The 17,822-nt window shown below is 43.6% G+C and overlaps 1 protein-coding gene across 1 annotated transcript in view; it reads left to right on the top strand.

Moving 5' to 3' along the window:
• Positions 1-15,690: 15,690 nt before the first annotated feature.
• Positions 15,691-17,822, top strand: part of ARHGAP10 (Rho GTPase activating protein 10) — a 267,627-nt gene continuing 265,495 nt past the window's right edge. Inside the window, exon 1 of the mRNA XM_075611566.1 lies at positions 15,691-16,214. Coding sequence (XP_075467681.1) covers positions 16,061-16,214 — 154 coding nt within the window. The 5' untranslated portion in view covers positions 15,691-16,060. The remainder of the gene's footprint in view (positions 16,215-17,822) is intronic.

The raw sequence follows: 17,822 nt of genomic DNA, 5'->3' as shown, positions 1-17,822 counted from the left end.
TGCTCGCTGAGGGAGGGCAGGCTGCGACTATTCTGTTTCCATGGCAACAAGCAATGCCATCTCCATGGGCCAGGGATTCTGACGTCACATTTGTCATCGCAGGCGGAAATGAGGTCTGAAGGAGCTGGAGTGTTCATTGTTAACCCATGCGGGGCAGGGGGGAAAGAGAATGGCTCGTCATGACTACAAACGTTACTGAGAGCATTTGCCTTTCAATGGGAAAGTTCTATCAGTGAATCAGTAAAATTCCATTGAATGCTATGCTTATGCTAAAAATCAGTTAGACTGAGTCCAAATCCGTGTGACCCAGAACATTAGTGAGAACTGACATGTCTGTAGCCATCAACAGAGATTCACCAGTGAGTGTACTCAGCGCTTTGTAAAGCACAGAGTACAATTAAATACAGCTATACATACAGTATATAAATCAGAAAATTACCATTAAAATAAGAAATGTTGACGCAGTTCCCCAAAATGTCGGTGATTTCTTTGTGTCCGTATTGGTTTGTATCTTTTGCAGCATGCGCATTATGGAGCTATCCTAGCGTGCTCATATTTCAACATAGGATTGATGCAGGGGGTCTCCGGAGCTGAACCTATGAAAGGGGTGCCGGCATTCATCTGCTTTGCAAAGCTCCCGCTTCACGTGGGCCAATAGGAAGCCACACCAGGTGACGTTACGGCTTCGTATTGCAATCCCAGCTAGCGAGAAGGAGCGGTTACCGGCACCGCCTACGGTGGTAAGTATCTCTGAAAGCAGGGACCCCGGAACTGAAAAGAATGGAGTCCAGCTCCGGAGATGCCCTGCTTCAATCCTATGTTTAAAAAAACATGCAAATAAATATCGTTAGCTTTGGTTGCCTCTTTAATAATGGAAGCTGTTCTTTTGCTGACCCCGCCCCCCAAAAATGAGCTTTTCCCCCCTTCCAGTACTTGTCTGTTTTCTGTAGTTCTTGTGTTTGCTAAGGCTGACCACGTCTCAGCAGGAGACTGACTGAATGACCTGGGTGTGGTATATTTGTTCTTTCCTCTAATAATTGAGGGAAATTATTGTTGGCTTCACTCTATATCCTGGATTACGGGTTGTGTTTCTGGAGCTTCAATCCGGAAGGTTTGGTAAAACATTCTGTTTGACAGAGATAGGGAGGCTGATCCACGCGTATTTAACAATGATTGAATTCATATAGATGGATGACCGTAGCACTAGCAGTCATGATTGTATGGAAAATGCGTGATGCCCGTCGCTGCAAGAGGGTACAGGAACTCAATACTTTTAGAATGCATTGCTGGCCCCTCGGGCAGTGAAGGTTTAATGGTACAATCACTAACAAACATGTTTATAGCAAAGTACTCTTACAATTATTACGCATCTTGTATTTTATCGTTTTACAGTATACTTTATTCTAAAACTTTATATTATGAGTCATTAGGAAGCACAACCATTTTTTCCTGGGGAGGACATTTCAGCTAATGTTTTATTTCCTCCCAAAATGAAAACAAATTTCAGTAGTGATAAAAAAAATACTCTAAAATGTATTTATGTATTTTTTTTAAAAGCATAAAAATGTTTTTTGAAAGGTGAGATAAACATATTCTTCAAAACCGAGCATTAGGCCATATTAAAATGCTATAATTGAGATGTGCTTTAACAATATGTTATTGAAAAATCTGCCTCCCCTTTTCTAAGCCCGTTCTTATTGCTGGCATCTACCGCCCCCCTAAAGTCCCACAACAATCCATGACTGATATCACCCGGTTTCTTTGCTCAATTTCCTCTCTGAATGAGAAGAGTGAGCTGCTAGTTCTTGGGGATTTAAACTACAATTAGCTCAACCTTAAAAACAAAAAATCCAGATACAACTCAAGTCACTTAACCGAACGCAACTCATTTCCCAACTCACACGGACAAACCTGAAATCTCACAACCATTCATTGCTAGACTGGATTCTCTCCTCTGACATTTTCAGTGACCATGCAATAGTGTACTGTGTAAAGAAAATCAGACCACCCCAATCAAGCCCTGAAGTTCTCCTCACTAGAACATTTAGAAACTGTAACAGTTTCTGGCTGATCTTACCAGCTGCACTTGGTACAGAATCTACTTAATACCTCCTGACCCTGCACTGTACTATTTCCAATCTGAGTTCTTAAAACTCTGAGATACCAATGCTCCACTACGCAGAATAAGAATGCAGGGGTCCCACCTTCCAACCTTATATCGCTCTACCATCTTAGGGATCGGTTGTGGAAAAGCTACAAAGTAACTGGCACTACCAAGGATCTTAATAACTACCGATGCCTGTGGAATATGTGCACAAGGCAAACAAGGCAGACAACAGCACAATATTACTCTGACAATCTTCACCAGAATACATCAAATCCAGCTAAATTCTGGTAGGTTATCAACAATATATTCCAGCCTTCTAGCCATCAACAACCAAGTAATATAATTAAGGAGGATATTACTCTGACATCCCACTGACATTGTAAATGCATTCAATGAATACTTTGTGGGGTGTGCTACTAACTTATTAGCAAAACCCAAACCACAAACATGAACCTCATTCTGGGAGTACCCCTATAGCCCCACCCCTTCCCAACACTGCTCACAATTTTCAATTTGTCCCAGTATCTTAAGAGGAGATTACACAAGTGCTCCTCAAATTAAAACTAAGCAGCTAATGTGGACCTGATCCTACGACAATCTAGGTTCCTAAGACTTGGAGCCCAAGCCATTGCCAAACCGCTTGCTTCTCTAATCAACTCTATTCTGTCTGCAGGCCATATCCCTAAAACCTGGAAAACTGCCAGAGTTGTCCCAATCTTCAAAAGTGGTTACAAAAACACTGTCTCAAACTACAGGCTGATCTCTCTTCTCCGAATACTATCCAAAGTAATGGGGAAATGTGTTAATTCTCAATTAAGCGATTACTATACCAAGATAAATTTCTCTAGCGAATTCCAATCTGGCTTTGGCCCCAAACACTCCACGGTAACTACCCTGTTAAAAGTTTGCAGTAAGATCCAGTGCGGAATGGAACTGGGACAACTTACTGGTGCAATATTTCTAGATTTTGCAAAGGCTTTTAATACTGTTGATCATGTTATCTTGCTAAACAAACTCCGCGTTGCTAGAAGGGGAGACACTGCAGGGATCGTCTCCAGGCTCCGCCCCCGTGATGCATCCCGCGACGTCACTAGTGACGCACATCAGCAGCAACCTGCGCACAGGCGCCGTGCCGCTAGGAAGAGAGACACTGCAGGGACCACCTCCAGGCTCCGCCCCCGTGACAAATTGGGCAGCGCACAGCGCACTCTGACTACGCGTAGACATCGCACGGACACAGGCACTCAAGGGGTTAATTTAATCCATTATCCCATAGCTGCTTCTGACTCCGCCCCTGCCTATCGGTACACAGCATACCTATGATGCTCTCTCCCTGCAGCCTCCCCATTGGCTCTCTGTGCTTTATATGCTCAGCCAGCCCTTTGGCAAATTGGCTAAGCATAAACTTGTTTTCATTTGTGTGCTTACCTACAGCTCACTGTCGCCTTGTCTCGTCGCCTTGTCTCGTCTTGTTTTGCTCCTTGTATTTTGACCTCAGCTTGCACACAGACTCCTGAATTCTGTGACCCCTGGACCACGGCTACGGATTCGACTATTCTACTCTCTCTACCCCTGGACCCCGGCACCGCATCAACGACTATCCGATCTCTCCACTTCTTGACCACGGCAAGTACCTCAACCAATCTGACCTCTCCTACCCTGACCCGGCTACACGGTTTCCACACTGCACTCCGGACGTGTCTGCTCGGTTGTTGGTCGGTGGCTATCAATATCCCCACCTCAGCCTTGTGGTCCCACCTTGTTTGTGGTGAGCACTTCGTGACACTCTATCAGTTCCCAAATACGATGTGATGAGCATAATGTCTAGCATTTTGCGTTTACACGTTATTCTCGAGTGTTTACAGTGCTAAACAATTACACCGTTACAACCATGTTAACAATGCATTTCTTGCAAGCATTACAATCATTACTGTTACTGATATCCTGGGGAATTAAGCCATTCGCCCCCTCCCCCCCTAGGTCCCGGGTAGCCACCAGGACAGGGGCAGAGGGTAGCAACCATCTGCCGCTCGTGATATTGACATTGGTCCATGCCCTCAGGAGGGTGGTAGAAAAGGGGAAATAGTCAGGCAGCCCTCGAGCATAACGGGGCACATAGCATCCCCCGAAATTAAGTATAGTAATAATTGGGTATAGTCTTAATAATTGTTTCCCTCTGGGTATGTGGGGAAGGGTTAAAGAAAAGGGAACAATTGTCTTTCTTTTTTGTTATTATTCTTACCCTCCCCTCACGGTCCTCTAGGTTACTAAAATGTAAAGATTGTGACCCTCATTGGTCTGGCTCACTCTGCTGCCCTTCGCTAATTCTTAAAGTAATATCAGCCTTTTCTGTTTGCAGGTTTCTTTCACGCTCCTCCTCTCCTCCTCTGGCTCTCTCCACAATCTCCTCCTTCTCGTGGGAGGTGAATCAGTGAAAATCTTCAAAGTTGCTGGGTAAGTTAATACAAACTAATACATACTAAGAGAGGATCTCCGCGTATGGTCCGACTTCAAAATTGATTGGTAAAATACACTTGATCAAAATGAACCTGCTCCAATAAATAATAATACTTTATTTATATCAGACACTACCCATCCCAATATGTACTAAAGATATCCTGGGCTTGCAATCACTATTAACCACATTTATTTGGAATTCTAAAAAAAAACAGAATCAACAAATGAATACTTACCCTGCCCACGGATTCAGGGGGCCTGGCACTATCATGCCTAATTTCTTATAAGGCGGCACAACCTGGCCAATTAGTTCAATGGCACTCAGACCAAAATCTCTGTCTCTGGGTATTTCTTGAAGCCGCACTGAGCAAACCAATACCATTGGAAAACCTAATGTGGTTTCCGCCATAATCCAACTCAGGTAGTAGCCCTGCCCACGATAGCCCACTTACTCAAGTTTTAAAAATTATCCAAATATAAATACAACCTAACAAAAACTCAGACACCCCTTTGGGTGAACCAGGCATTCAAGCCTGACAACCCCCCCCCCCTTTAAGGATTGGTTGAATATAGGTGTTACCAGGTTGAATGACCTACAAATAGATCTCACACCCAGTTTGTTTGAATTTCTTCACCAAAAAAAAGGGAATCCCCAATCCAGAATTTTTTAGATTCCTTCAGATGAGGGCGTTTTATACAACAATAAGCCCAAGGACCTCACTGTCCGATTGCGATGGCCTGTGTCTGGGCAAGGTGGGCCAACAAAAACTAGTATCTCAATTATATGGCTATTTCGCCTACCTAACAGAGGCCCCCCCACTTAAACTAACCTTTATGAGACATTGGGAGGAGGATCTGAGGGAGGAACTGGAGGGGGACAATTGGGAAGACATATTCGAGGCAACTAATAAAAATTCACTTTGTACAGCACTTAGAGAGAATGCCATTAAAATATTGCTAAGATTAGGACACATGCAGAAAGGCGGCAGGGTTAAATCATTCATGGGGATTAGAGAGGAATATAATATTCCAAACGCACAAATATTCCAATATATACAGCTGGCCCACTATGTCTCCTCTATACAACCAAGAGACACTTGGAACCGACCACTCACCAACTTTGAGAGCCTGTTCCAACGGGGTCAATATAACAAAGGGACGATTGCCCAATTTTACCAGACACTATTGAAACAACATGAAGGTCAAACAAGCAAAAACATCTCAGAATGGGAACATGATATAGGGAACCCTTTAGAGGAAGAGGACTGGGAAGAAATATACGAAAGGATAGCTTGAGCCTCTCGCTGCTCACTGATCAGGGAAACAAACTTGAAAGTCCTACACAGGTGGTACTATACACCAGCACGTCTCAACTCTTTCTTCCCCCTAACCTCCCCTATGTGCTGGCACAACTGCGGTCAAATAGGCACATTCAAACACATCTGGTGGTCCTGCCCTAAGATAATCCTCTTTTGGGGAAGAATCAGACGGCTAATAGAAGGGGTAACAGGTATGGATGTACCCTGGAACATAGAAACAGTACTCCTACTAAAACCTAATGATGGACTAGAGAGAAAAATAGACTATCTGATAACACAGATCCTATCAGCAGCCAAAACACTAATCGCAAAACACTGGAAACAGAACGACCCCCCCCCCCCTATCACTGAGGTAATGCACAAGAAAAATTAAATGATGACAATGGAGAGACTCACAAGTCTAATCCACGACAGATACAATACCTTCCTGACAACATGAGATCCGTGAGAGACATACATTTGGAAGAACCCAATCGGACTACGAAATAAGGATATCGCTAACAGTTAAACAGATTTAGATTTGGTTAAGGATGTAACAAGTATACTTGAATGTACGCTCCCTGCGTGGAGCCCATGATGGATGTCACCCTACTACCCCTCCCCCCTCACAACCTCTTTATTTTCTGTACCCACCCCCCCCCCCCCTTTTTTTCTCTTTGCCCCTTTTATGTTATCATGTTCAAGTTTGAAAAAAGAAAAAATATAAGTTAAAAAAAAAATATTGCTAAGATGGTACTACACCCCAGTGAAACTCTCCAAATTTATCGCAGGATACGCTCCTCTCTGCCCAAAAGGTTGTGGGGCGCACGCAACATATCTGCTTATTTGGTGGACCTGCCCCAGGGTGGAGCTTCTCTGGAGGGAGGTGAGGGAGTGGTCACAGCAAATCATGCATACAGAAATACCACTAGACCCATGGCCTTTACTCTTAAGTAGACCCCGACAAGAATTGACAAGGGCTGAGAATAAATTGATATCCCACATCGCAATCACCACTAGAAGCTAGCTGGCATTCCTCTGTATACAGAACCAGATCCCAAACATGTTCAAAATAAAGAGTAAAATCCGGTTTATCTGCCGAATAGAGAAAAGGACCTGCCTGCTTAGGGATACCAGCCGTAAATTCCAAAAATTCAGACAGCCCTGGATTTCCCACACAGGCATATAAGGTCTAAACGCTCTAACAATTATAATCTAATTGGGTTGGAAATATTGCTTTATCCGAGGAGACCTCGGTGGTTCACTTCCCCCCACCTCTGGGTGTCAGACCTTCCTCCTCACCTGAACAAGGTTTCTAGATCTGAAGTCTAGTAATATCCTCACTCTCTCCACTAACAGTACATGGGCACCAACTCAGGAAACTGTATGTATATATGTATGTATGTATGTATGTATGTATGTATGTATGTATATATGTATATATGTACTAACAGGAATCTGTAAAATGCTGTAAAGTACTATTCTGAATCAGGATTATAAATATATGGTTGTCAATATAATTGACTGTGTCCAACCGCCCCTGCCCCCTCTCCCTCCACCCCCCCCTTCACATTTACTTTCTGTAACCCTCCCCCTTTTCACACTCATCCATGCATATGTTTAGTTGAATTGTGAAATTTTTTAATAAAAATTGAATTTAAAAAAAATATATATACCTGCGACAGACAGTGTCTATGTATTAATCTTGGTTGTGCCATTTCTGGGAACATCTGCATCTGTCTGCGATGACATGAAGGTTGATGGGAGGAGTAAGGGCGGGTTACATGTGCAGATTGACGCAGGTCTATGTATTAAGGAATGCACAGTGTGCAGCTCTTCTTCATGATTTTCTGCATTGCTTTTCTCCCAGACCTTAAAGGTGGCGTGTCTTTTTTTTTTTTATTGAAAAAAAGCCAAATTCTAGAACAGTAGAAATACACTTCATAAATATGTCGTGTTTCAGACAGAAAAAAAATGCAAACACGTAACTCATGATACACAGTGCCCATTATTTTTTTTTTCCAGTAGATGTAAAGAGCATCAAACATAGCCATAGGGTCACCCAGTAGGAAGCTGAGAAGTCATCTCTGGAAGGCGTTGCCTCTTTCTATTCATCATCGGAGCAAAGCCAGTAGCCATATTGTTTCACTATATTGTTTCATCTGGAGGTCAAAATCGCATCGCTCAGAGCACTATGGCTCAGGTCCAGAATCCCTTGGTTCAAATAATGTATAGATGTAGCACCTCCAGTCAGCATGGATCCTCTGGATAGCAGGGGATGTCCCATACTGACACTTTCTTCTCTCAGCAGCAAGACAGTGAATCACTCTGATGATGGTACAACTGGATCTTTATTGCTTAACATCAGAAATCAGACAGACTGCACAGCCCTTCTTTAGGGATGAGGCCTTACAGGCCCCATCCAGTCTTATCCTTGGTAGTGCTCAGGATAACACACACTCCCACCCTCATGGGGAGGGAAGACAGACTCACTTGACTTCTGGGAAAGTGTCAGGAACAACCCTCAGGAGATGTTTGTAACCCTGCCCCTTAACAGAGCAGGTTGAATACTCACTGGTCATCACATATTACAGATGAACCAATTAGTATCCTTCCTTCAGGCTGACACTTTCTGTTGTTGCTTAGGACCGCCCTTGGATACATTTACTCATCCAAGGCTGCAAAAGCACACAGAGCCTTTCTGAAGGAATTAGCCCAACCACTGCCTGCACCTAACAGGGCTTACACTGGTTAGGCCCAGGAAAATAAGTAGCGGCTGGGAGGCTATGCTACATATACATATACTAAGTACATCACATCATAATGTGATGTAGTTAATACATCTATATGTACACCTATTAAAGTTACATGTGGATGCCTGATTTATATATAACAAAAATACCCAATGCTACATCCAATGTGACAAAATACATAGTTCAATACTTAAATGTTAGTTTTCTCATGAGTAAGGGTCATTTAATTAAAACCTTTGGCCAAAGCGTTATAAGCTCGCAGCCACTTCACTGCATGACCAGTATGCAGGTCCTATCACTACCTGTGAAAATTCTCATTTACCTCTGTAGTGGAGGGAGAACGGCCTCAATAGACCTGTCCTGCACAGGTACATGGAAACATCTGTTACTTAAAAAGTGGGAGGGGTGAGCTTAAACCCAGGGAGGAGGGGCCACTAACCTCCATCCAACTGATACCAGTTAAAAATTAAAATTAATGAACACACAATCCCAGCAAGCACTAACCCCAGAACCCACCACATCTTATATATCAGGCACTCGCAGGAAACTTCAATAAGTGTACATATACAGTACATATACTAAGTACATCACATAATGTGATGAAGTTAATAAATCTATATGTACACCTATTAAAGTTTCATGTGAGTGCCTGATATATATATATAACCCTCTCTCCCCGCTCCTAGGGCGTTTACTTCAAATGTCTCTTACCCTGGCTTGCTCAGTGTCGATTACCTTGTCTGGTGGTGGATTTGTGCGGGCTGGGTGTTGGTAATGCAATGATGGGCGCCAGGGACTTTATTCATATATACAATACAGCATCTTTATTAATCACCATCGCTAATATCTAATTTAGACATTACACATCACTTTGTGTATAGTATCATTACTGTTCTCTTTATGTGCTGTCTATATCCTCTTCCCCAGCAGACTCCTATCTCGGCCCCTATGAAGTTGCTGAGGCTTGACTAACTCCTGTTACCTAAAGGATCCCTTTGTTCTATAGCATCTATAGTGCTCCATCTCCTTTGGGACCCTGTTGGGCCTTCTACTACTCTCTCTCTGTGATGAGTATCCTCATTTCGGGTACTGAATGCCATCATGTGGTCTTCTGGGTGACAGTCAGCAATAGACCCTCCAATGAGGCTGTGTAACGGAGTGCTCACCACAAACAAGATGTGACCGCGAGGCCGAGGTGGGGATAAATAAACAACACCAACCCACAGCCGTGTGGGCGCGTCTGGAGTGTAGATAAGTCGAGGTAGCCGGGTCGGGGTTGGAGAGGTAAGGATGGTCAGAGATACTTGCCGAGGTCGGGGTTGGAGAGGTGCGGATCTTTGAAGGTACTTAGCTGTGGTCAAGATTGGAGAGGTGCGGATCGTCGTGGTACTTTACCGAGGTCGGGGTTGGAGAGGTGCAGATCGTCCTTTGTAGCCGGGGTCAGGAGTTTAGAAGAGCGGAGTCCAGAAGAATAGCCGAGGTCAGAAACAGAGGAACTAGGAACCGGAGTACAAGACAAGACTGTGGAGGCAAGGGTAGCAGTGAACACTTCGCTCATAGGAAGGTTTATGCTCAGCCGATTTGCCAGTGAGCCGGCTGAGCATATATAGTACACAGGAACCAATGAGGTAACAGACTGGAGGAAGCGCGTCAGTAAGACTGACCGTGATAGGAGGATAAGGTGCAGGAGACAGTGGTCTGAGGCACTAATTCAACCCAGAGAGGCCTCACTATTACCAGCAGGCCAGTACCATCCAGAAGGCAGGGATCCACCTTATCAACTAAAGCATTCGCTGTAACAACATCGCAGTGGCAGCTATAATAAAGATCACCCTCATTTATACTTCTGGCTCCGCGGCAGTCTGTGTAGAAGGAATATTGTGAGTAAGGACTGTCATAGCGGGGACCGCCTTCAGTCATGCTGAAGCCCCCTATGCCTGGAGACGCTGACACCTAGAAGAAGAACCGAAGAAATCCCTAAAAGTCTGCTTGTCATCCCCCACACCACCGGGGGTGCCTCAACTCTCCTGTGCCAACCAGGTAACCAGCACTACACCTAGCAATAGCCATGACTAAATCTCACAGGGGGGGGGGAGGTTGGGAGGAACATGTGCTATATATATCACAAGCAGTGTGATCAAAAGACAGTTTTATTATCTATTTTGCGATAAGACAATTTGACAAACCTCGTATCTTCACGGAAATTGTTGATCAATATTTTTCTTTATTCTTTGACTCAAACTAACCATGACACCATCATGAGCACATCCTGTGTGAGATTAAAAACCAATCAAGGAAAATAAATTGCCTGTAGACTCGTAAAACAGCAGCAACAGTTGTGGCATGGAATCCCTGCAGGAAGACTGTGAACAGTATGACATGACCATGGGAAAACCTTGGGAGGAGTTGTGCCATGTGCGTGTATTTCTTTTTCTCTGCTACTCAGTGGCCATGGTACTTCAACTTTTCTCTTGGTGTTCTTGAAAATTCCTACATTTTTCTTTTTTTTTTTTAAAATGCATGCTGAACGGTGGATGGAAAAATAACAACACTAAAATAAAACGTGGGATAGGACGGGCACTGGGAATAAAAGTTATTATTTTTTTGTGTTTGTGCCAAAAACTCCGGAGGGACTTCTTGTGAATGCTTTATCCTTCCTAAAGAAAATGATTAAATAGTTCCCTTCCACTATTGATATTAAGTTTGCAGTAGTTTACCGGAGCGAGCCATATTCTTCTAATGATTCCTGTCTGTCTAGTTTCTGTTGCCTGAGGCATAGAGAAGTAAGGGCACGGATTTCCTTGAACAATGTTATTCGATAATCATTCGCCTAACACCGAAGCCGCTCCTCCTTTTCTCAGTGTTTATAAGAATGATATAATATATCATAATTTGGAACTTGTAATATCCTAAACTTTATGCAAAGTGTGTGCCGAGAATCTATGACTACATATTACACATCTGCAGATTTCATTTACTTGGCAACAAAGCTGCCATCTGCACCCAATAAAATGTTTTCTAATAAGAAAAGATTAAATGAAAACCGTACTAGCCTGTTTGGCTACAAACAGCATGTCAACTGTGGTATACACACACTTTTTTTAAGCACAGCCTTTTATGCTTCCTAGTGTGATTTTAAGCTTGCATCTATCCCCTCTTGTTTTCTTCTGTAATGATAAACATGGCTGATCTGCTTAATTAAAATAACCACACCAAAGATAAATATATTAAAATGCTTTACAATGTTATGCTCCAAAATAGTTATGTGAACATATCATAACTTTTATTTAGATGCCTATAAAAAAAATCCAAAGATCACATCTGGGATGTAGCCAAAAGCTCAATTCTTTGTGTGCATTGTATCCTATTCAGTTTTATGTGTCTTTACATCTTGCACTATTTTAGAGATGGTGTTTGGCAACAAAGGGCTCAAAACTTGAATATATACAGTAGTATGTGTATAAGAAACAATTCAGCTCCTTTTAGGAAGGCATGAAACTCCCACATTTAGGCACCACTTCCACATTTAAGAGGACGAAAAATAATTGGAGCGGTTCATTTAAAAAAAAAAAAATGTTTACCTTGCATAGCTAGAAGGAAAAAATCAACACTGTTCAAAATAAATTAATCCAGTGCACTAAGTACCCTTTGAACATAATGTATTTTAATTCCCTGTACTGTATTCTTTGTGAAGCACTAAGTACACTTTTGGCGCTATATAAATAAAGACATACAATACAACTGCACAGGCTCTGTTCAGTTTTCTTACACCTCTTGATTAATTGGAACAGGTCATATCAATAAAAAGTGGATATCCCTGTATTGTGAAGTACAAGCAGAGGAAGATAATTCAGGCATACGGTCTTCTCACCAAGAGATTTTATTCAGCTTAGAAACGACCAACGTTTCGACTGCCACACTGTCTTTACGAAGGTGAAGGCTGACAGGCATAAGAAAACAAGTAAATATATACCTGATTACTCACCCATGATGATGCACTGCAGCTGTCCCACGGCGCGAAAAACGGGTCCCACCGTGTTGTCACGGCGGCGATGGGGGTCCACACATGCACATCACGCAGCTCACACCAATGCGAGCCCGGCGCATGCGTGCGGCACAACTTAATGACGCCCGCACATCACAGCAGACTCGAAATCGCCTCCCCTCCGTTGCCATAGTAATATAAAGCCAAACACAGCACCATGCTCGGCGACCGGGAGGCAGTGCGTCAACAATACAGCAGAACCCCACAGAAGTGGAAAATAAAAGGATCAAATACCATGCTGTATTGTTGACGCACTGCGTCCCGGCCGCCGAGCATGGTGCTGTGTTTAGCTTTATATCACTATGGCAATGGAGGAGAGCCGATTTCGAGTCCGCTATGATGTGCGGGGCGCCATGACGATGTGCCGCATGCCTGCGCCGGGCTCACATTGGTGTGGGCTGCGTGATGCGCATGCGTGGACCCCTGTCGCCGCCGTGACAACACGGTGGGACCCGTTTTTCGCGCCGTGGGACAGCTGCAGTGCATCATCATGGGTGAGTAATGGGGTATATATTTACTTGTTTTCTTATGCCTGTCAGCCTTCACCTTGACAAAAGACAGCGTGGCAGTCGAAACGTTGGTTGTTTCTAAGATGAATAAAATCTCTTAATGAGAAGGCCGTATGCCTGAATTATCTTCCTCTACATGTGAACCTATTGGGTCTTGAAGGACATTCCCTTATTCCGTGAGCACCGGCAGTTGATGTGTTTTTTTTTTAAACGAGACATGTGCCAGTTAACCTCTTATTGTGTGAAGTACAAGCCACAATACTAAGAGGACATGTGTATCTGCGTACTAGTTATAAGCCAAATGCCATATTTTAATTGAAAAGGAGTTAGGAATCGTGAGTTTAACACCCAAAACATGTAAATACAAAAGATACATCATTTGAAGCAAGCCATATATCCTTTACAAAAGTTAGCGTTAACTTTAAAATGAATATAAATAATATAAAAGCGACACAAATATAAATTTTCTAGTTTCTGCTGTTTCTGGAACAGCACAGGGCTGTTATTTTCCTTGCTGCTGGTGGAGAAGTAGAAAGGTGGAAAATTAGTGGTTCATGACAGAAGAAATTAAAGGCTCATATTCAATAAGGCATGACTATGTTTGCTAACAATGTGCAGGCGTTCATTCAAGCAAGTTATCACATTAACTCACTGCCCCTGCCAATGAGGGCGAAACAGCCGCGTGACGTCATAGCCACGCCTCCCCCCCGTCCCGATCACCTGCTTTTCTCCTGCAGCTCAACCGCAGATCGCGGCATTCACCAGTGCGCGCGCCGCCAGGCATGCGTGCAGCAGTGAACACTGGGGCCATAGCCTTAACAGTACACATAAACCTCTCCCAGTGTCCCCCATCATGCCACACCTTGCTAACACACACACTTACAGATACACAATCTAATGAATAAACATGTACATAGGCATAGAGCATACAATTTAAATTATTTATACCTAACACTAATCAACAGTGTTTACATTTGAATGTATAGATACAGGACACTAATTCACAGAGCTTACACTCGAATGTACATAGATACAGAACACTCATTGACAGAGCTTACACTGTAATGTATGTATGAATGCATACCTTTATTTACATAGTGCTCACAGTGTACTCAGCACTGTACAAAGAAAATGCACTACAGGAAATGATAAAACAATAAGCACAACAAAGTCAATAGCAGAGGAAATTCCTGCCTCGAAGAGCTTACAATTTAAGTGGTAGGTTGAGAAACTTGCAGATACAGCAGGTGTGGGAATAAGTGCAGTAGATGGCAGCGCTTGGCAGGAGTGACTGGGACAATAGCCATAAGTCCAGGCTATTGGAATGCTTCATTTAAGAGGTGAGTTTGCAGATTTGTCTTGAAGGTGGGCAGAGACAGTGCTTGGCATATACCAAGTCTGAGGTAGATCCACAGGTAAGCTGCAGTGAGGGAAAAACGTTTAAGGCGAGCGAGAGAGCTGTAGAGGTGAAAGGGGTGGAAAGGAGACAGTTATGAGTAGAAAATAGGATACGAGCATGGGCATCATGAGAGATCAAAGCTGATATGTAGCTAATGTATATAAATACAGAACACTATTTCACAGAGCATACACTCTAATGTATAAGTGACACACACAAAAATGTATTCTGGGGAGCAAAATGTCAGTGCTCTGAGGCTGTCACTCACTGGCAAGGACTGAGATATCACGCCCCATAATCCCAAGAGGCACCCTTGGCATTGGAGTGTTCTGAATCTTTGAATTCTGGAGGCTGTCTATTCTGCTGATTCCCTGAGATATACACCTCGGCCTCATGATGCCGGGAGACACACTGTAAATCCGGGAGACACACTGTAAATCCGGGAGACACACTAAATCCGGGAGGCTGCAAGAAGATCTTAGTTGACTGGTCTGCTTTGGTCATCACAGCTGCTTGCTTAATAAGAAGCAGCTTTCAGAAATACACCAACCTTCTTTGCCCCTTGTACTTTGTTTCCACCCTTCATCATAGATTGTAAACTCCTTGAGGCAGGACCCTACAGTATTTACCCACTGTACCAGTGTATGTTGATTGGTATTGCATTCCAATTCCGTGCAGGCGCAGCAGAAAGTTTAAGTACATGATAATAAAATGTAACAATAATTTGATTTCCATTTGTTAATGTTCAGGAATTTGCTACAAGACCCAATAAACTAAATGACCCATTTTTTTCTTTCTCGCCACAGGGGTAGGACCTTGGAAGGCTCCAGCAGTACAATAGCGGGTTAAAAGGCCAAGCATAAATTAGTAGGATGAGTAATGGAAGGGTAGATGGAGTAACTGGAGGAGAGGAGGGATGATGGGAGGAGTGAAGGAGCAATGGCATGAGAATAGGAGTGATGGGAGGAGTAATCAGACAAAAGGAGGGGGTAGTAATGGTATGAGACGAGTGCTGATGGAAATAGAAGAGTAATGACAAAGGCGTGGTGATGGAAAGAGAGGAGGAGCAGTACTAGTAATAGAGGAGTGGTGAAGGGAGCAGAGGAGGAGTATGGGGCGGGGTCCGGCTCAAGGAATGTGTGTGCTGAGGCTGATGGGATGTGTTGAGTGATCTCTCCATACACAGATCTTGCAGGAGGAGGGGGATTCTGCGTTTTGTCAGCTCAGTGTCAATGAAACAGTAACTAGGATCTGTAATTTTCTGGGGCTTTTTTTTTTTTTTTTTTTTTAATGTTCACACTTGGTGTTCAGGTTTTACATCCGATGTCTGGGATCTGGGCTGTGACCCCCCCTTGTTTGCTTCACCTCCTTGTGATCTGCAAGGTGATCTGAGCCTGGCGGTGCAGCCTGTCTGCCTATTTATGTGCTTCTGCCTTGGTTGCCTATTAAGGGATTTGCAAGGCAGAGAGGATCTGAGCCAAGGCTGGTAATCATGGGGCTGCAGCCCTTGGAGTTCAGTGACTGCTACCTGGATAGCCCTTGGTTGAGGGAGAGGATACGTTCACATGAGGCGGAGCTGGATAAGACCAACAAGTTTATCAAGGACTTGCTGAAGGATGGGAAAAACCTCATGGCTGCTACCAAAAGTGAGTGTGCACTTGTTCTGCCCGCAGAGTCCCCGCTCCCCGGGCTGCTTGTGGCGTGGGAATTGCACTTCTCGTGCCCATAAATCGTACTTGCATCGTGATTTGGTGTTTCCTGCCACTCGTGGAAGTGGTAGGGGGAAACATTCATATTTACACCACAAAAATTCTAGCACATCTAAGTAGAATAAAATGTACATAAAGACAACGTAAGGAAAGTAGCTGCCGGCCAGGGGGCTCCTCGCTTGGCGACTGTCTTTGCCACTTCCTTTCCCCATGTTATCGTTAAAGTTTAGACTTCTAGAGGCAGAAGTCCCCTTTAAATTGCATGACGTTTTGTGATCTATGATATTCGTGTGTGATAACTTGTTATATTTCTTTCATGTGCATATGCTTTCATTTTGTATTTATACTTTTGTGAATAATATGGTAACATCTCATAAATATGAGATATATCTATATATAAAAAAAAATCTCATATTATACCCAAACAAACCCATGGCTCTGAATAAAGGAGGCAGCACGCGGGCAAGTGAAAACATTATATTGTAGAAAAAGAAATCCAACATATTGGTCCCTATATCAGGACCTTCACCAGGGTTTTTTTACTTGCCTGCAATTTGCTGCCTATTCATTTATCCCAAGACATGGGATTGGGTAATGTATACTCTCATTTGATTGCTTTGATGCATGCACTTGCCATTACATGCCAATGTTTGTTTTTGGTGTGCCTACTGTATCGTGTGTGTGTGTGTGTGTGTGTGTGTGTGTATATATTTCAGCAGCAACCTTTGTCAATCCACTGCTAGATGAAGGCCTCCCCAAGGTACGTGTGTTATTTTGAGTGCTTTAGGGTATCTTTTTGTCGTGTGTGTGTGTGTGTGTGTGTGTATACACACACACACACACACACACACACACGTACGTCTTTATTTATATAGCGCTTCACAGTAGTAATACACAGGGTAATCAAATAAATAACAGGTCATGGGAATAAGTGCTTCAGACATAAAAGTAACATTGAAGAATTAGTCCCTGCTCTGAGGAGCTTACAATCTAATTGGTAGGGAGAATGTACAGAGACAGTAGGAGGGAATTCTGGTAAGTGCGTCTGCAGGGAGCCAAGCTTTATGTATCATGTGTCTAGTATTATCCACATTGCTATTCATATGCTTCTTTAAGCAAGTGTGTCTTAAGGTGTGTCTTAAGGTGGATAGAGAGGGTGCTAGTTGGGTATTGAGGGGAAGGGCATTCCAGAGGTGTGGGGCAGTCAGCGAAAAAGGTTTAAGGCAGGAGAGGGCTTTAAATACAAAGGGGGTAGAAACAAGACATCCTTGAAGAACACAAGAGTCGGGATGGTGCATAACGAGAAATTAGGACTGAGATGTAAGGAGGGGCAGAAGAGTGTAGAACTTTAAAAGTGAGGAGGAGAATTGGGTATGAGATGCGGGATTTGATCGGAAGCCAGGAGAGGGATTTCAGGAGGGGAGACGCGGAGGCAGATTTAGGCTACGTCCATACGACTGCAGCCGTGCTGAGGCGCGCGTAGGCTGAGGGAAAGCAGGTGCTGTCCCTGGCCTTGGTCCGGGGGCGTGTCGGGGGCGGGCCAGT

This window comes from Ascaphus truei, chromosome 1 (assembly GCF_040206685.1).
Source record: "Ascaphus truei isolate aAscTru1 chromosome 1, aAscTru1.hap1, whole genome shotgun sequence".
Taxonomy (NCBI): domain Eukaryota; kingdom Metazoa; phylum Chordata; class Amphibia; order Anura; family Ascaphidae; genus Ascaphus; species Ascaphus truei.
The sequence above is the reverse complement of the archived record's forward strand: the minus strand, read 5'-3'. Positions and strand labels throughout refer to the sequence as shown.